Source organism: Dunckerocampus dactyliophorus, chromosome 18, assembly GCF_027744805.1.
Source record: "Dunckerocampus dactyliophorus isolate RoL2022-P2 chromosome 18, RoL_Ddac_1.1, whole genome shotgun sequence".
NCBI lineage: Eukaryota > Metazoa > Chordata > Actinopteri > Syngnathiformes > Syngnathidae > Dunckerocampus > Dunckerocampus dactyliophorus.
In genome coordinates this window covers 10,561,384-10,582,383 of record NC_072836.1, presented here as the reverse complement: position 1 = coordinate 10,582,383, position 21,000 = coordinate 10,561,384, and the positions used below count along the sequence as shown (strand labels likewise).

Genomic DNA, 21,000 nt, shown 5'->3' with positions numbered 1-21,000 from the left:
TGCATATTTGTCTGAAGTTAATTCATGCTAGCACACTGCCTTTTACCACACACATCAAACAGCGATGTAATAATCTCTCTGGAAAACAAACTCCAGGCTTGTACTGGTGGATGGTGGGTCTGCATTCATTTTGTGCTTTTAATTTAATGTTGTTCATGTCTTCGTTTTACACAATACATAATAAATAAGATAAATTAGATCGCTGTAATGTACGAACTCCCTCTGGTCCGCGGGAGATTTGGGGGAACACAAGCCGGTCCGTGAGTCAAAAAACGTTGGGGACCACTGATCTAATAAATAAAACTCTCAATTGGAAAAAAAAATGAAAACATGGTCCAAAATGTAGTCCACTTTTAGCCACACTAACTTGACTCGTGGAGGTGCATCGCATTGCAGAATGTACACAAAAATTTGAATTGTAAAATTTTTTCAAATTTTGCTGTTTTTAAATATGCCTTGGGCCAATTTAAAAAAAAAAAGCTGCAAATGGCCCCCTGGCCGCACTGTGGACACCCCTGCTTTATGGTGACAGTTGGAATTCCATTGTTGAAAAATAAATAAATCTAAACAAATTAGAAGCCAAGCCACAGTGTGTGTTTGGTACTTCATCCTGTTCTACTTCTCAGCAGAAGAAATAATAATATACATTTTACAGTGTCTATTTACAAAGTGATTGATGGAGGATGGAGGACCATACCTCTCAGAAGGCCTCTTTCCTCTTGTTACTGTCACTGTTCACTAAGAGTGAAAAAGAAACTGCTCAGGCAGAAAACTGACACACACACACACACACACACACACACACACACACGTTCACATTTCCTTCTTCTTCGTTCCTTCTTATCACACTGAGCTGGCCCGTAGGCATGCACACATCTGAGCACATGAAAACATGACCGAAGGATTTATCAGCTATTGGATTCCACTGAAGCACAAATCCTCCTCCCCAGACCTCTCCGGACTGTCTATCCAACCAGCTGCTTCGTTTCCAATCCACTCAATCAATTCTGAATCAATCAAGGAGCTCACGTCAGAGAACTGCACTAACAGGGTCCATGCACTTAAAACCTGGCACTGTCTTTATGATTGGAAGAAATCTGGGGCAGAATAACACTCCTGTGGAACCCATGTCATGATCACTGCAGGTCTTGCTTTTATAATGTGCTCCATTGTGCGTCCATGTGTCAGTCCTATGGAAGCGTCTCTTTACGGCCTTCACAAAACTCCACTTCCCCATCCTGTCCCAGCAGTCAGTCAGCAGTTTACTGTGACTTACTACCCTCCGCCTCTTCACCACACCACACCTCCTGCATTCCTCTACCTCTGCTCCTGCCTTTCAGCTTCACCCTTTACTCTTGAAACTATGCGATTCTGTTAAAAAATGCTTTCCTGCCTGCAGTCATATATTTTGATTGTATTAGCATCATGGGCAAACTGCCAGAAATCTGCATTTATTAAATCCCTGTACTTGCCAAACCTTCACACTATGCTCTCCACCAATAACTATAGCTTTGATGCTAGGCAGGAAAGAGGTGAAGGGTGTGAAAAGTCACTTGAGATGCAGTGTCAGTGTACTTCCAAAACAACACTTATGGGTCTTTTGTCAATGAGTTTTGCTTTGACATGCCAAAAAGTGGTGAATAATACGCTGGGAAATATTGTTCAACATGTGCATGCTTTGACCGAGGTGGTGCAGACGATGTAATGGGTCGGGAGCCAGTTAACCCAGGTGTCTGGAGCAGCCGGTTGGATCGGGACCCTATAAATGCTAAAAGACCCGCACATGAGAACTGTCTGGTCCTGGTGAGATACCATCTGGTGGAGGTCATCTTGACTTTTTGTTTCATGCCAGGTCAAATGGAGATTAGTGCAGACCATACACTGCATGAGCATCGCTTTGGTGGATGCGCTGGCACACATTGACGCAATAGGTGCTGAAAGTGTTGAATGAGCATCCGTTAGTTCAATTAACGATTAAAAAAGGTGCCGTCTGTCATGGTTAGGTACTGCAATGGGGGGTGATAGTGTTCAAATGTACTATATCCCGCCCTGTTCCTGCGAGTTTCTCAGACTGCGCATTTGTATGTCAATACACATCACGGACGTGAGCCTCTAAACACTGTTGGTAACATATACTAGCCACTGGTGGTGGTCTTATATTTTTTGTGTGGAAAAAGTAGGGATGCTCTGACCAGGGTTTAATGCTGCCGAATCTGATACCAATCATCCATGAGTGAGATCGTCCGATCCCGATCACATGGATTAACTGTAAATTTTTCAATTTATTTACGATGACTGGTCACATATGGATTCGGAAGACCAGAAGCTTGGTAGGTAACTAGCTGGCCAGCTGCCGCCAGTGACAGCTCGGCAAAGCGTGTAAACAACGAGGCGGGAAAAGCAGAACGGCAATAGGTTTGATGTGTGAGCAATCAAACACGCCGGCATCGACTGGTGTAGCCTGTGGCAAGCTGTCAAACTGAAGCCATTGAGGTTTTAAAGACTAGTTATGATTCTCGCAGCAATACGGGTGTTGGCAACACTACATGACACAGTCGACATGTACAGTTCGCCACCACATGGCGACTGGTTTTTGTGACAGGCTTTGAAAGACATTTATCGGCATATGCCGATTATGTGTTCGTATGTATTTTATGAGTATCAGTACGAGCGATCAGAGCATCCCTAAGAAAAAGGGTCATTTGAAGCCAAAGAGGCACCTTTAAGAAGCCCTTAAAATTCACTCACACTTATGACCCCCACGACCAAAAATGTCAGTTTTCCAAAAAGGCCGTAATGTCAAAATATAATGTTCATGTTTTTCTTACCTCCCCATCCCTACCGCATCACCCCCCCCACGCACACACTTTAAACGAGTCAATCTTTTAAAACTACTTCAGCCTACATACAATATTAAACCATTCGATTTTTTTTTCGTTTTTTTTTAACCCTTTAAAAGCCATAATTCCAATTTTACTGAAAAAAATAAAAAGATAAAAATTTCCATAACATAAATTAAAGTTGTCTTTTCTTACAATAATAATTACGCTACATACAATGCCACAGTCAAAAGCCGCCACACCTTGAAATTATAATAATTAATGCATTTCTTGTTCAAGCCTGTGAAAACAACCGGCAGGAAATTTATATATATATATATATATATATATATATATAAAAAATGCTGCCACAATGACGTAGCAGCAGCAGCAGACCGCTTCCCATGCAGCCCACCACCACAGCTTAAAAAAAAATCACAGGGGAATCCCTGTATCTTTAGGCCGTTAGATTGGGTGATGATTGGTAGCAACAGTGATTTTCACACCCTCTTATTTTTTCCCCCCTCAGTGTCAGATTTAAAACAAACAAATCACTCTCCAGGTCATCTGGACAAAAAAATGTCAGGTTTCCTGGCGGACAAAAATAATTAAAGGGCAGTAGTCCAAATTGAAAAAAGTATTTGCATTAGTTTAAGTTAGGATAAACGTCTACCAAAAATTGTGTTTCCAATGGGACATTTCTGTTTCTGTGCAGCGTTGCCATTTTAAGCTAACAGAGATATTTTATAATGTTTTAAAAGTGAATGTCCTCTGGCAAATTTCTCGTATACTCATTCAACACAGCATGGGACAGGGGCCACCTCCCCTTATACAGTATGAATGAAGGGGAAACACTGCTTTGCGTAATTAGTAAGCGACTGTCTATTTGCCTGACAATGATGTCGTCTTTTTGCCTCAGACTGGTAAACATGTGAAAGTTATTCTTTATGTGAAGGTTATTCTTGCAATATATCATTGCAGCCATGCTCGTATTCACACTGAGCTGAGCTGATCTCGGCATGAAAACAGCAGGCAAGTTTAGTGCAATAGTCTCCAAGGTTGCCAGGTCTGCTACACAAACGTGTAGCATCACACAGGTCTAGTTTCTGGAGGGATTTCCCCTGTTTTAGATTCAGTTACAGGATGGCATGTTTTCAACTGAACAATAATAAGCGTTGAAAAAAACTGAATGACTCATGGCTGATACTGTTTTCAATTACAGGCGCCCCAAAGAATTTTGTTCTCCAGCAGTATGGGGTTGCTTTCTGTTTTTGTAAATATGGCGGGCCTTCTGCTTTGCTGCAATAGTATTTTGGAGGAGGAAATAGAGAAGAAACGAGTAGGGAGGCATGTGGAGTGTGGGGAAATGATGTTAGGATAAGCAAGAGATAAGTGAGGCAAAAAGGAAGCAGGCCACTGAGCAGTGGAGCGTAGAAAAGATAATAAAAAACGGCCAAAGATGGGAGCGCGGAACGGAGGAGAAAAGTGATTGATTGGTGATTCATTTGATTTTTGTCTAATCCATTCCTCAGCAAATACTTCAAAATGGGATGCAACGATAGCTTTTCCATAGAGAAGTGCTGCAAATAAAAAGAAAACATGCCATCTATTTTTAGTGCAGATGAGCCATGCCCCTGCTCCCCAATGTGTTGATCTTGACAGCATGTTAGGCGGATCAGAGGTCATGTTCCCACTTTGGGGCGAAAAAGAGTCGCGCAGAGTTATTTCCCCTTATGACAAGATGTTGGTTTGACCTCCTCCACATACTACAACTGAAGGGATGAATTTTGACAAAGAAAACATGGCACAGAGTGAAGTGACATGAATTCATAATATTAGGAGCTCGCAAGATACCTTGGAGGTGATAACACACAAGCCTTTCAAACAGAGAAGGGAGGCTTTTACTCTCAATTGTACAGCCATGTCAAATACACATTAGCGGACCAAGCCCACTAAATGTCTTGTATGCGTCTTTGCACTGCTCTAAAATGTTTTTTATGGGTTCTCTTTCAAAACATCAGATCCTTTTGTCATTTATTTACATTCCCAGGGAAGACAAAAAGCGGCTTCGTCTCATCTTAACATGGCTAAATTTGTTTTGATAGCGACCCAGATGTTTCTCAACAAGCATGTGGCTGGCATCTTTTCCAATGAGTCCTGAAAGAGACGCTAAAATGCAACAAGCATAGAATGAATGTAGTCAAGTAAACTACACAGGCAAACAAACTACAAACAAATGAATGAATGAAAATTAGCATGGTGACAGTACAAACATGGTCAGCTTGGTTATTAAAGTCTGAGTGTTTGTGCAGAAAGGAACAGTTCCCAGAGTCGTCATTAGATGGCTCCCTGGAGATATGTGCCCTTTGACCCCTGCATGGTCTTGCACATTGTTTGACCTAACACCATCAGATTACAACATTTACATCCACTGATATATACTACGTCCGACGTTTGCGCACTCCAACAAGTCAGTGCTGTGCCATTTTTGACACCACAAGGCCAAAGTGATATCCGTGCCAGTGCAAGCAGCATCGACGTCCATCATATGTTAGCAGCATATTGGGAAATGTTTGTAAATTGGCAAGAATGACAGCAGAAGTCGGTCTGGACTGCCAGAGGAATGTGTTGTGTGGTGGTGCGCAAGTGAAACGTGGCCCTTCCAGCCTCTGCCTCTGACACGGTGAGGCTCGGCTCAACAAGGCCACTCATCTGGAACGAGTTGTTCAAAGCAAATTCACCAATGCAAATGTAACTTCTGAGGGAAGCGATATCCACCACATGATTAAATTCCTCACATATGTATGTGTCGCTGCAGCTGCTTGTTATTTTACCTTTCAAGGCTGTCAAAATGCTAACCATTAACTCTTGAGTGGGTTTACCCAATACCTAAAATCACCCTGGAAGTTGTTTTCTAAAGGTTTGAGGAAGACACTGAATAATGAGCAAGCTAGCTATTTGCGAGTTGCTAAACGTGATTAGACAGACTAGTGGTGAGCCAGAACGCAGGGGTCAAAGTGTATCAGTGGAATGGTTGGCTGACAGCAAGCAGACGGATCACAAGGTATCTAACCTACGCGCTCATGGGGATAAGGATGTTTAACATGTCAAGCGACAAGCATTTGAATTATTGAGCAAATTTTGCACCTCAAAGTCATGATGCAGAATGGATCCATACGGGCTGACTGGTAGACGGGTTGACACGGCACAGACGTACACAAAAAAGGCACACAAAATAGACAAGGTTACGTTGACCTTTTCAGCATCCTGTCAAACGCCGGTGAAAGGCCAGTGTCTGCTCTCGCCTGCCAGTGCACCGGGAGCGCCTTTCAACGGCTCTGCGTGCACACAGGAATGTGTGTGTGTGTGTGCATGCATGTTGGTGAGGCAAACCAGAGGCGGGTGACTTTTCTAAAACAGTGAAGAGTGGCTGCTGTTTTCCATCGTTTTGACTGTCAGAGAGCCTTGTCAAGTACTGACCGGGTCAAGGCGAGACAACAAGTATTGACCATACGACAATACAAAAGAATTCTATGAAATGTGTGTAAAATTAACACACGCTAAATAATGTGTGATAGCCTTTCAAAGCTCCTGTCCAGCTCGGATTCAGTTAGGGCGGGGAGACAGTAAACCACTCGTTAAACAAGCACAAAAATTATGCACACAAGCAAATTATGTACTTAGACTACAAAATTAGGACATACTCTGGTAATTGTCCCCCCCCCCCATTTGTGGCACCCCTCGAATATGCTTTGGAAGACATGCTAGCATACCTGTAATACAGCTATCTGCGAAGTTTATCATTATTATATCATATGCACATGACTTATGGTGTGTACCAAATTTGGTGCTGATTCGACCAAACACCCAAAAGTTACAGTTGTAGTGCGCTTTAAGCTAGGGTATAATTTTTTCATAACAGCGCCACCATGTGGTGTGTTTGTCAGAAAAATGATTACACAGGCAACACAGAAGGGGTGCATGCTTTGCCAAATGTTGACCTTTTTGTGTGCAGTGGTTCAGGAGTAGAAGAGTTAGCTCACACAAACCATGTGGTGTCCGAATTTTTAACACATTACTATATAATCAAAACGTATGAATGGATGTTTACTCCTTTATTAATTACTTTACTAATTTGCTTTGTTAGTGAAACATTATTCCTGTTCTTCATATAAATATTTTTTAAAAAAGACAAATATGTAAATGTGTACGTATTGTATGTAAAAACACATACTGTTAAAAATAAACTTGAATGTGGGAAAAAAAACACTTAAAAGCTGTGCAAGTCAATCAAAAGACTTACACAATCCTGTGCAGCAATGAATACCGGTGCTTGTTAAGTGATCTGGTAATGGATCACCATGAGAACAGAAGCGCGAACAGAAGAGTGTCACTAATGAGATAAATGCCAAGCACCCTGAAATGTCTCTGTATAACAAGCTATGTATTTGTGTGTTTTGTGTGGAAGTTATGCACAGAATGATTCCAAAGCTTCAAAACGTCTGTTATAGTAACCATGTGCACAAAGAAAACACACCAAACCTGAATGCAATGATATAGCTTGCATATCTCTCCCATACAAACATCAACACCACCATGACTTGCATACTCAGCAAGACGCATACGCAACACAAAAAAGATGAACACTTTCTAATGTGCACACAACCACTTACCGTATGTGCAGTGTATGTGGGAAAGAGTTGTCCCTGGTTGTAGTGCAGCGTGCTAGTAAAAGGCCAAACTCTACTGTGGCTCTGGAAGCTCCCAATAGCCCCTCCTACTCTTGCCTGTCATGTGAACTAGGACGCAGTGCAACAGGAGACACCCACTTCCTGTAGCGAGCTAGTCTGCCCCCCTCCCCAGCCTCTAAGGGGCAAAAGGCACCAACTTGTGGAGCAAAAGATAAACTACCTTTTAATTACCAGGTTAAATAGGATGAGAGAGTGTTGATGCATTTACAGACTGCAGCCTTTGGACTCAGATTTACAAAACTATGTCCTGTAGCAGTCTTGACCTTGATCTGTCTGATCCCCAGGATCTGCAATTATCACATCCAACTCATTCATGAAAACTTCATTACCATCTACTAGGGGCGTAACGGCCCAACACATCACGGTTCGGCACACACCTCCATTGTTTTAATGTCACGGTTCGGTTCATTTTCGGCACAGTATGGCAAAGCAATCATCACAAAAAACAGAAAGAAAAAAAAGAATGGTTTACAAAATGTGTTTTGAGGAACAAATGTAACAGTTTGAACAGTCTGAATGATTATGTTATCTTCGGGAAATTAAAGTTCCTTGCCTAAGTGCAGCATGAATTAGTTCCAGTGTGTAGCCCTGTTCCGGATTTCTATGGAAAAAATGACACCGCTTTCATCTTATCCACTTGTTTTTGCCCGTTTACATATTTCACCAGGAAGGCAAAGTGTTCCTAAAAACGGCAGAAGCTCTGGCTTCTCCATGGCACTATCGCTAGCCATGATTCCCGCTAGCCTAGTTGTTTACAGAGTAGATGCGTGCCTTTGTGTAGTTTTAATGCCTGTCCTTCACTTAATACGCACCATGTGGAAAGGCTGTACGGAAATAAATCCAATTACGAATACATGTACCGTTACACTCTTACCATCTACTGAACGGAGCGTCACGATACACTCAGCTCACGAGTCGAGACAATAAACAATATTGGGTTCACGAGAACAAGACGAGATGATATTTTAACATTACTTTGAAAAAAACGACAATGCCAAAATATAAGACTGGACACAAAACAACATTTGTAGGTACATTTTGACAATCTTTTATAACTTTGCATGCTGTTGTAGTTGCTATTACTAATGTTTTAGTTATAACAAGACACACTGCAGATTGCAGTAGATTAGTTTTACGCTAAAAGAACTACAGTTCCCATGATGCTTTGAGTGTGGAAGCAGGAAGTAGTGAAACAGATGCTCATATCACATGTTTTGACAGACGTCTTATGCAACAATCGTGTTTTGATGTGACAAATTTCAGTAGTTTTGATCAAATGGACATTAAACACTGCGACAGCTGCTGAACTCTGATGGAAAAACAGACACACATCGTGAGCGAGTGGCGTTGGGAACAACGAGGTAGGTTGGATTGCAAGGGTTATAGTGTGCGTAAAGCACTTAATGTGCGGTTCCGATCCTACCTAGTTCACAGTCTGACTGACCTGTTCCCACAGGACAACTTTTCATTAAATGACAAATATCACGTTTTTATTGCACGATTTTGTGACAACCCTATTCTCTACCCTTTTGGAACTTTATGTAAACAGTTTGTTTCTCAACGAAAATGATTGTCAAAAATGTTTCGGTTTTCGTGTACTGTCTCGGTTATCATACAGCCACACAGTGCGCGTAATAATCTAGTCCGTTTGCTCGCTTATCATTCCGCAGAATCAAGTGGCCAAACAAAGCATCCACGCACTGGTAAAAGTTGGTGGTTAACACAAGTTGCAGAGGGACACACGTTACAGAAAGTGAGCCGGGCCAAGTTTTCATTCAATAAAAAGGTAAAAGTGATGTTAAATGTTCATTTGTCCATTTTGTTAATCACTTATATGTGTTTAACGCTGATTTCATTTGTAAAACTAATTATTCTCTATAATTTTTTGTGTGTCTGAAACAGATTAATTGCATTAGGATTATTTCTTGTGGGAAAAATGTTTGGTTTTCGTACGTTTTGGTTTTCTCCTTTTGGAATGGAAGCGTTTTTGTGCAATATTGTCATATATGAGACAATCATCAACTGGAGCTAAGGCTAAAACCAGGTTTTGTGAGGTCGCCTTGATTTCCATATTCTAATCAGTGAATTATCAAGTGAGAAGACTTGTAGGAAATGTTAGCCCAGATATTTCCTGGAAAGGACAAAAACTAAAATGCATTTTGTGCATAAAATTCAAATTTCAACTAAACATACAAATTTTATTCTATGAATGGACTGCTGCATCATTCACTTGTTTTAAAGCTGAGAGCAAGCCAATGACTTTGACTGATTACTGTTGTTATGGAGTATGCATGTATGTAGGATTAGAGAGGAGAGGAAACAGCTGTCTCCAGCCTGACTGGAAGCCTAATTATCCCCCTAGTGTAGGGGCTGAAGTGCAACCGTGCAGCCATATACTGTACGTCCACATGCATTCACCGGCTTTGCATTCTTTTCAAACGAAGAGTTCTGCTCCTGAAAAAGCAAATACAGCGAACTGCACCGATGGATTTGTTTCCTTTCATTATGGACTCTGCAGCACAGAATAACACCTCTCCGTGTATGCTGACCGCCTCTAACACCCACAGCACAATTTATACGCCACTCAACAAATCTGTGATAAGGTTCCAAATTCTGCAGTCACAGAGTAGGCCTTTAAAGTCTAATTGAAACTGTATCTGACCTAATATGGAGCTTAAATTAACTCTTGTTTTACAATGTGGGAAACTTAACATCAGCGCTCATCTTGTGCCATTAAATGTTTTAATTTTGCTCATTTTCCTGTGTTAAGTGCATTGTAGATCAAATATACCAAAGGATATTATTTTTAAAACATTTTAAAACATTCTTTAAATTAGCCTAACATTAAACATAAGTCGACATACTGTATTTATCCTTTGCGACAAAAAATGACGCCACTGAAAACCATTGAAAATGCCAGTTTTCATCCCACATTTTTCTCAACATAAACAAATACAATCGTTTGTTAGGATTTTTAATATTTTTATCTAGCAGATGCTACATTTTCCCAGTCACAGCATGCAGCAAAATGTCAATGACCCTTTTCGACAAGGCCCAAAATATGATTAATACTTGATGTATACTCCAGGCATTAAAAGACTGACTCAAAGTAAAAATATAGATATATATATATATATATAAGTCACTAATATTTTTATAGCAGGTTTAGAATGCTGACATTTTTTCTATAATATACTGTAACATGTTCAATGTTGAACAATAAACATACTCCTTCAATTTTTTATTTTCTTCTATCAAAAAACTGTGGACTTATGGGTTAAAAAAACATTTCATTTGTACTTGATATGTATATTTCAGGCTGAAATAGTTATAAAACATTGACTTTAAAAGGCCCTGTACTTCAACAGGAGTTAAAAGTATTTGAGGAAGACACTATGGGGAGTCGTTCACTGGTACTTTTAATATTCATTTACTTACTATGAGTTGAAAAGAAGTAGAATGGAGATGATTGGGTTACACAAGAAGAGCATAGAAAAACTGAACCTATACACCGACGCAAACCCATATTCTCTTTGCCGTTGCCCTTGAGCAACGTATTGTAACTTGAACTGCTCCAGGGCAGGCAGCCCCCTCACATTTGAGACAAATTGTTGGGTCTACTGTGAGTTTGGGTGGCTAATTTGCTTGCCGTCATCCCAGGTCCTTCATGACACATGATGAAACATGATGGATAAAAGACATGGACTCACTGTTTTCTTTGTATAACAGCAATGGTTGGTTGTGTTTGTCATTTATAGAGAAATGAAAGTGAGGTGAATGGATCCTAACAAGTGAGCACACAAGACGCAGGAACATTTTGAGCACAATTTAGGTAAGTCATGTTTACTGACTGAAACAGTGCTTCCTGTACTGACGAAGGTAAAGAAACACGGAGGGGGACTCTATCATCTGAGACACAGTGGAACCTTGGTTCGCGTCCACCCAGATGGTGTGTTTTTTCAGTGAACGTCAAAAACGTACGCCAAAATTTTGCCTTGGTTTGCATACATTTTCCGGTTAGCTTACAATCTGGCGTTCATCTTGTCCTGTTATTAATACACTGCGTTCTTAATGTATTTTTAATCACAAAACATCCTTAGCTTGCTATCAAAATTGCAATTGGAACCGGACGTCTCTATCTTTGATGCCATCAGTGTTTCTTTTTAATTTTTTAAAAAAACAATTTATTTCATTCATTCAAGAAAAAAAACAATATAACATAAACACAAACAGTCTTCAAGCCAGAATGGAAGGGAGCAGAAAAAAGACAAGTCTCAGTGTCTCTGCCCTTTTTTCCCCCCCAAAAAATTCAGCCACAAAGAAAGTAAGCAATTTAAAAACAATAAAGAACAAACAATATCAAATATAAAACACGGCAATATGAAGCACAAATAAAATAAACAAAAAATATACATACAGCAGCCAGCCACGCAGACGGTCACGTTTACGTTACAATTACAACTCAACCAATGCCATTCCCCACAATAAAAATAACCATAGCATGTCAATCAAACATAACACATATTTCATGTTTCCTCCACATACCAGTTTTAACCGTTCTTTTAAATTTGATGTCTGACTTGGATTCTTTAGTTTCTTGATTCAAATTGTTCCATAAACTGACACCTTTTACAGAAACAACGTTGCATCAGTTTAGTCCTGAATCTTGTTGTTTTTTTTGTTTTTTTTTTTAAGATCGCTGTTGCTTTTAACAAATACTTGCTTTCTCTTTTGCCAAATCTTTTCTGAATGTTGACACTGTTTATTTTTCCCCAAGTAGCCTGCATGTTGTTTCTATTTTTATGTAGTAAATCACCATAGCATTCCTTTTTGTGTCTTCTAATTATCCATACTCATTTATTTTTATGTTTCTTATACCCGTCTTCTGCCTCTTTCGACCTTGATTTTAAAAACATCAATATAAATATTTTCTTTTCTTGCAGTCATTTGGTAATCCTTTAGTCATGCATGGTTTGTCAATAGCATCTTTCTTTACAATCCTCCTGAGTCCACAATGTTTTTCATACAAACCAATCGGCATCGTCACAAATCAATCATAAGCTATATTTACATCATGTACAGTACATACACTCCATCCTATTTCTGTTTTTTTTTCTTTTTCATTGTCTCCAAAGCTTCTTTAAATCTGTTGCTTATTAATGTCTCTGAGGTAATGCCCTTTGTATTGCATTGATAATTTTTTATTAACTGTAAAAAGAGGTAAATGATCACTTACATCAGCTATCATGATCCCACTTGCTACTTTTCCATCAACTGCGTTTTTGTGAAAATATTGTCAATAATAGTTGCACTTTTTGATGTTATTCTTGTGGGCTTAGATATAATTGGAAACAGATTGCAGCTATACATTGAATTTATGAAATCACTTGTGTTCAATGAACTTGAATTTTCCAGATCGACGTTTACGCCTCCACAATAAAACACAATCTTGTTCTGACTCCTGTCAAACAGGTTCATTGTAATATCTGTGAATGTTTTAACACATGAACCTAGTGATCTATGAACACAACTGATTACAGTAGTACCTCGCATAACGTAAACCTCCTTTTACATAAATTCCACTCAACGTAAAAAAATTTATGTCAAGTTTTTGCATCGTATTACGTAAGAAATTCCATATAACGTAAAGCGTCAAGTCGGTGCAAGTTCAGAAATCTGATTTGAATAGCTCGTGCGACAGAGAGAGGGAAACATTTTCCATGACTAACAGACTACACTTGGCGACGCCTTCTGACGCTTCAGGCTCTCATTGGCTGATTATCGGGGCACCGCCTACGCTCTCATGTCATTGGCTGATTTATACAGCGAGTACGTGAGTTTGTGTGAGAGACAGGCTTCTCCCTTCAACCTCCCTTCCTCATCGTAGTCGCCCTTAAACTAGTTGATTGTTTTTGTTTTCCAGTTTTATTCATTTACAGTAATCTTATTTATTACCTTATTTTATATTGGAATGTTACTCTACTATGTTTATGCTAACGTTTTCTTATATTTTCCCACCATAGTTGGTGAAGTTCAAAGGGGTGCGTTTGGGAAGATCTTGGAACGGATTAGGCTATTTACATGTATTTTACGCTTCGTATAACGTAAAAACCCTATAACGGAAACGTTCTCGGAATGGATTATTTACGTTGTAGGGGCGTCTACTGTATAACATTTCTAGCTTTTTCATAAATAATATCCACTGTGATCATTTCCATTATACCATCAACAGCAGTTGTCATGTTACATTTTAAACTACAGTTGACATACAAAAGATACACCTGTTTACATAATACAGTTCATAGCCATTCATCACTACTTTATCTTTAAATTTCTCCTCAGCATAATACATTTATTATTTGGAATTAGTCCATTTTTGTTTGTACCCTTATCTCACATCATATATTTTACTCTCTAAATCAGGGGTCACCAACGTTTTTCCTTGTGAGAGATACTATTACAGAAAGAAAATGGCCAAGAGCTACTCATTTTTGTAACATTTATTTTCAGAGCTTATTTTAAACCCAAACAAAGCAAATATGCTTGTTTTACCAGAACATTAACAAAATGCTGGTGTCCACAACTCACATTTTGTATTTCAGAATGCATTTCTTTTTGCTGTTCTTTCATTAATAACTGAAAACCTGAATGAAAAGCAGGCTTGCGGGCACCTCATGTGGTCGTGGGGGGCTACGTGGTGCCCGCGGGCACCGCGTTGGTGACCCCTGCTCTAAATCAACATCTAAATTTAAGTATGCATCCATGTTTCAGTATATGTCTACTTTCTGTATCCACTCTAGAACCCGTTATTCTAAGTCTATAGCTAATAATTTCAATCAACAGCAATGCTTCATTTTCCTCTTCTAGTTCCTTCTGATTTTTGGAGGTCTCATCATCCTAGCCTGTGACTCTTGTTCTCTTATCCATACGTTGCCATTTCGAGTCCACGTTGCCGTGATTTTTTGTCTGTCTGCCTCTCGTGCATTGTCCCAATTTTTTTGTGTTCAATGTTCGTAGTATACATTACTACAAGTATACATTAGTACCTTTCAATTTCTTTGCTTGGATTAACAGATCATTCCTCTGCTTTCTACTGATGAACCTGATGATGGTAGCTGGTTTTTCCTTCTCTGTCTTTCTTGGTCGTACGTGACAAACAGAATTATTACGGACTCTCAAAAACACGCTTTTATAGTTTTCCAATTGTAGTTTTACATAAATCAAACAATTCTAAATGCATGTAAATGACGAATGAAAGGGATATATGAACATTTAAGGTTACTTTTACTTTCGTTGAAGACATGACTGACATGATGTGGCAGAGAGATCAACACCTTCTTCCTCAACACCATCTTCCTGTTTTGTCATGAGTTATTTCTTGAATTCAATAGTGGTACTCACCTTCTTCATCAAAATGCTGGCACTTGAAACTTTCTCTGGCTCCATTTTGGGTTAATGTGAGAAACATTATCGAATTAAAAAAATAACTCATGGCAAAACAGGAAGGTGCTGTTGAAGAGGAAGGTGTTGATCTCGCTGTCACATTGTGTCTTTGGGAACAGCCACGTATTCATGAAGGTAAAAGCAACCTTAAATGTTCTTATATCCCTTTTATTTGTCATTCACATGCATTTACAATTGTTTTATTAATGTAAAACTATAACTAAAACTATAACTAAAACTATTAAAACGGGTTTTGTGTTAACATTTTTGAGAATCAACGACTGATGACATCATAGACGGGCAATATACTGTAGCTGACTTTAGGTTATGGTTGCAATTTTGTTAGCAAGCAAAGGATGCTAACAGGACGTTGTGTGCTGTAGAATACATTAAGAACAGAGATGGACTCATGCAGTGTATTAATAACAGGGCAAGATGCGCACCATATTGTAAGCTAACTGGAAAGAATCATTTTGCATTGTTATCTGCATGCAAAACTATAAACGTAAAACTCTAAAAACTGTGCTTTGTGTTAACATTTTTGGCTTTCTGGAACGGATTAAGTGTATTTACATTATTTCTTATGAGGAAAAATGTACTCGGTTAGAGTCGGACCTTCCGGTACGATTTAATGACGCGAACCAAGGTTCCACTGTACTTGTGCTGCCTGTGAGAAAGATGTGGGTGGTGACCACAAGGGGAAAAAACAAACAAACAAAAAATCATTCTTATGTAGGCCACATCCAAAGGGGCACTGTGCAGAGTATTTTATTTGTATATACATTCAGGGTTGTGTATTTGTACATTCATGGATGTACGAAATAAGTCCACCTCTCTGGGAAAAGCACACATACTCCCTACATTTACAAGATTTTGAACAAATTTAAGTAAATTACTGATACTCTTAGGCACACTCATTCTTATTTGAGATTGTCATACTGAAGCCCAGTAGTGTACAGTGAGTCGCTAACTAAATTAGAATGGCTCCACATTTCTGCAGGAGCTGCACTGCATGACTGTAATACATCACAGGTGTTGTGAGGTCCAGTAGCTATGCAAGAGCATCTCCTGCTGGTAGATGGAGGAATTATAACAATGAAATGAAATGCAAAAACTGTGACCCCCATATAGTGCACCCATTGTGTCCACTATACTTAGACAAAAAAAATGGCATTTGCAATCATGATTGCTTACTGAGGTAATACATATAATTAAGGATTAACATAACATTAGGTGGTCCTTTGTGGTACTTCCCACCTCAGTTACCAGTGGACCACTTCATTTCAGTCACAAATAAACAAACCAGCAGAATTACAAAAATATATGCCACTCGATAAACACAGCCAATAAAAGTGATGGGAGGTTTTATTCCTATGTCATCATGACGCATTCAGCCAGGCTAATTGTCTTGTTTCCTTATTCCAAAGTGTGAAGTGCAAGTTGCACAACACTCTGCACTGCCTTGTTTCCGAAACCAAACGTCCCATATATGGGCACGGATGAAAACAAACTGCTGGCTTCCCTTTTCGCAAAAGTGAAAGTAAGCACTTCTTTCTACTGTTCAAATATGAACCTGATGGCACAGTTTCATTTCCATGGTAGTAGCAACCTGAGAGCATAAAGCCTGCCCGCAGACAACATACAGATCAGATAAGTGAAAGCAGTCAACTTGTGAGGGTGAGTGCGACCATTTGTATTTGCCTTTCCTGCCATTTGCCTTTTCTGCTTTTGAAAACTTAGTATGAATTCTTAATGGCCGACGCATTGTCAAAGATGCTTAAATGTGGCAATTATGTTACAATTACATTTAGTTGTTTGATGGCTCAGGCTTGTTATTGTGCATATTTTATTTCTTATTTTAAGTGTTCGAAAACAAAAAGGTGAGTCGTGTATGATGTCATCCTGGGCACACACACATAAAGAATTGAGCATGGGTGAATAATTTAAGCAATAACCTTTAAAACCTCCCGTACAGGATGAAGATGTCGGGAAGACTCGTGCTTGGCTGCGCCGCACTGCTTCTTGCCCTCACCTATGTGTCTGCCATCAAGAAGCTAAATACCATAGCAGATTTGAAAAAGCTTGACTTTGGCAGAAGGGTGCCAAAGCACAGCCTGCTGCTGCTCCACTGGTTTGCCAACGTGATTGACATTGATAATAATGATGTGATACAACTGACTTTTGACCCAAACAAAGGAGACTATGGGTCACATCACTATGGAAACTACGAGAGGATGTTGAACCCACTGCCTCAGGGGGACATCAGATACCGCTACTACACGGTTGGCAATCTCTACCCCAATCAAGCCCAGTCCCAGCTTCCCGATTATGTTCTCCATCCACAAAGGGAGTACATGGGCGGCAACCGGGACCGGATCATATTTCGAGTGAGAGCACACCACACAGCATGGCAAGCTCGTGAGACAATAGATGAAGTCTATATCACGCAACATTATGAAAACTCAAATTCAGGCACACGTTACGATCCTGCCAACACATACCAGATCACCACCAACCTCCTGAGAGAGCTCAGAGAGTTTTCAATGGAACAAAGTGACAATAACTCCCTGAGAGAGCTCAAAGAAGCCATTGGAAGCAACATTAACAATTCACAGTTAAGGTCCCTCAGAGTCACATGGGGTGACCTTGCTTGCCTTGGACTTCTGCTTTTTATCATCTTTGAGGAAAAATTCTACCCACTCAACAGAAACTGGGCTGCAAAAAGAATGAACAGACATTTCGTCATCAATATTCCAAACAGCAGCCACAATTTCTATGTTGGTCGAGTTCCACAACAGCCTTCTGTTCAGGAAAACATTCAACTTGTAGTGACAACTGGCACAAATGGAAGAGCTAGTATTCTTTGGCAGGGTGTTCCTGAAGATCGCCTACAGGAACGTGTAATGGTGGTACTGTTTAAGGACAATGAGAGCCAGACAGAAATGTATTCAAAGCTGATTAGCAGCAACTTCGGCAATTTGGACACCTCTGTAGTTTTGAATGCTGGTCTTCAGGCGCGGCTACATAAGACAAGAACAAAGTACTGTTTCTTGACAGTCCCGGCCGAGGAGATCTGTAGAGGCGGAGAGTTTCGAAATCCAGAAAAAGTCAGGCTACAAGGCTACGATGCAAGCCTACAGCTTTTTGTGAAGGACGGTAAGGCTTGTGCTCGCTTATTTGTGAGCAAAGCGTTCGGAAACTGGAGGTCTGAGTTTAACAAGTCCTGGGTGGGGTTCTACGCTGGTGCAAATAAAGCTACCCATGAATATGAATGGTGGCGGTGGCAGTGGGCCACAAAATTCCCGGCATCCTCTCCTCTCGATACCGTCCATGATGTGTATGAGTATCACTCGGGTATGACCATTGCCCCAGGAGTCCAAGCAAGATTCATTCTGAGTGGTGACACGGTTCTGGCACAGTCAACTTGGAGATGATCGACCACACATCTAAGATTTCCATTCTAAATACATTTGAATGAAGGCCACAATACAGTGCTGGCAAAAAAATATTGCAGTGTATCTCCTGCCATTATATTAGGGCAGTGTGTCTTTTTTTCAACAAATGCACTGGAGGTTTTGATTTCCTAGATTACTCTGAAGTTTACTGATTTCTTTTATAAAATGTGACAATTGTTTTTCACTGGCGGGGAGTGATCACATTATACCTGCACATTCCAAAGCTGTAAACCCAGGGAACACACTGAGCCTTCAGAGTTTTTGTTTGTAGCTATTTACATGTGTGCACTGTCATTGCTTCAATTTTGGTTCTTTGGCTTGGGGTTTGAAGAAAATGGCAAGCACTTGTATGGAAGACTACACAGTACTCCCTTGTTTCCGTGAGTAGGACTCCTTATCTATAAATCAAATATTTTTGTAGTTAGAGCATAGAAAAGCTGTTTACGACCTTCGAAATATTTTTTTTTTAATTAATAGAGCCCTCGACAATAACAATACACCTACAGTCACCTTTACACTCGTAATGTCAAATAGAGATAAGATAAGGCATATTGCATTAATAAGACATAATATGGACTCAGACGTTAGCACTGGGAGAGTTGCTTGTTGCTTTTTTACTCGGGTTCTGTGCAGTACTTCCTGCAGTGGCTATTGTCTCATCAATGTACCATTACTGACACCGAGTGACGACTGTAGAATACAACATCATCACGTCTGTGAATGAGTCTTCTGTATGTGTTATTTGTATTTTACTTTATTGAGCCATTTTTATGCTAGCATATGAAACATTTGCTTAAATATGCATTTTTTTTTTTTTTTTTACTAACGATAGGCTGTTTAACTGTGAAATAGAAAGATTTATTTATACATTCTTTAAAAAACTGATAGAGTGAAGCTGCAAAATTACAAGCAAGAGGTGACGAGGGATTACTGTACTTGTTTTCTCAGCATGGCACCAAAGCCCTCTAAACTGCTCTGGGGCAGGCCCCTCACGCCGACATTTCTTTTTTCCCTGCATGTCCTCAATCATTTTATGCCTGTGTATGGATTGTTGTTGTTTTTTTAAATACATGTAAATAAAATTGACTTTGAACTGAACAAGGAAACTGCTGAACACGCATTTTAATGATTAGACTATTTTACGCCGTACCGGTAATCTAACCAAAGAGCCTTTGTCCTCATCTCTTTGTCTTTTGTCTTTTATATTTGAAAGTTTCAGGTTTCATGTCACGTGTCAGTGTGTCCAAACAAATGGCAATGAGTTCATAGTCCCGTGACCTGAAACCTAATATTAATACTTACCGTACATTAAGACAATCATTCCCTTTTAGCTTTGTATTATTCTTGGCCGTTTGATAACGTAATAAAAGTATTGAGTTTTGAGTCCAAGCTGGATCAACACAATTTAAATGGGAAAATCTTTGGAAGTCAAAAACAAAAACACCACATAATTTTCATGGAAAATAATTTATTAGCGAGACCGTGCCCACCCCTTGTGACATTTCCCTGACCGGATCGTCTACAGGCTTTAATGTTTCTTCGACACAATGGATTCTTTCAATGAGCAAAAACTAGGTTAGCAAAGGACACAACATGTCATGAGAGAATGAGTCATAATTAGCATTAAGAACCAAAGTTTACAGTCTCCGTTTATTGTGTGAAACCACACAAGTTGAAAACCCAATTATATATTATATATATTTAATATACATTTATACACACACACACACACACACACACACACACACACACACACACACACTACATCCATTCTGTGCCGCTTATCTCAATTAGGGTCGCGGTGGGGAACGCTGGAGCCTATCCCAGCTGACTTCGGGCGAGAGGCGGGGCAGTACATACACACACACACACACACACACACACACATATATAGATATACATATATACACACACACACACTGTATATGCACATTTATACAGGTACATACATATACACACACACACACACACACAGTATATAGACATTTATACAGGTACATACATATATATACACACACACACACAAATTCAATTATTGTTGTATTAGGGAGTGCATTGGTGTGCTTCATTAAAAAATAGATAAAGATACATTAGAAATAGAAAAGATACATTACTAGGGATGCTCTGATCAGTATTGGCCAATTTTCGTAAAAAAACACATGATCGGCATATGCCGATAAATGCCTTTCAAAGCCGAAAAACGATCGGCGTGCGACGTCAAACCTTACATGTCTGCTGTGTCACGTAGGGTTGTCAACAAAATGACGAGTCTCGCATTGAGCCGACAAGGTACGCCTTTTCTTGCACCTTTGTTCACATGCTTTGCCTGTCCGTCACTGGCTATACTTTGGCCGCAGCTAACTAGCTAGAGTTATCAAGTTCTAGTTATCCACCGAGCTTCTGGTCTTCAGACTCCAAATGTGACTTTTTAACCAGTTAAACAAGCAAGCACTGTGGTTAATGACCACAAAGATGATGGCCACACTGTTTTAGTGGAGATCTGCTTGGTAAATATCGTGTAAATTTAAATGT

General features: G+C 39.7%; 2 protein-coding genes across 6 annotated transcripts in view; one reads left to right on the top strand and one right to left on the bottom strand.

Moving 5' to 3' along the window:
• Window positions 1-21,000, bottom strand: part of LOC129170837 (septin-9-like) — a 79,143-nt gene that overhangs the window by 9,333 nt on the left and 48,810 nt on the right. The window contains exon 1 of one of the 5 annotated variants that reach the window (XM_054758906.1): window positions 7,493-7,602. The exons of the other annotated variants lie outside the window; for them this stretch is intronic. The gene's annotated coding sequence lies outside the window, so the exon portion shown is untranslated. Of the gene's footprint in view, window positions 1-7,492; window positions 7,603-21,000 lie in introns of those variants that run through there. 5 annotated transcript variants of the gene reach the window in all.
• LOC129170838 (uncharacterized) lies at window positions 16,180-20,191 on the top strand. Its single transcript, XM_054758907.1, has 2 exons — window positions 16,180-16,690; window positions 16,989-20,191. Exon 2 carries the CDS (start codon window positions 16,990-16,992, stop codon window positions 18,445-18,447), a length of 1,458 nt encoding a protein of 485 aa, XP_054614882.1. The 5' UTR covers window positions 16,180-16,690; window position 16,989; the 3' UTR covers window positions 18,448-20,191.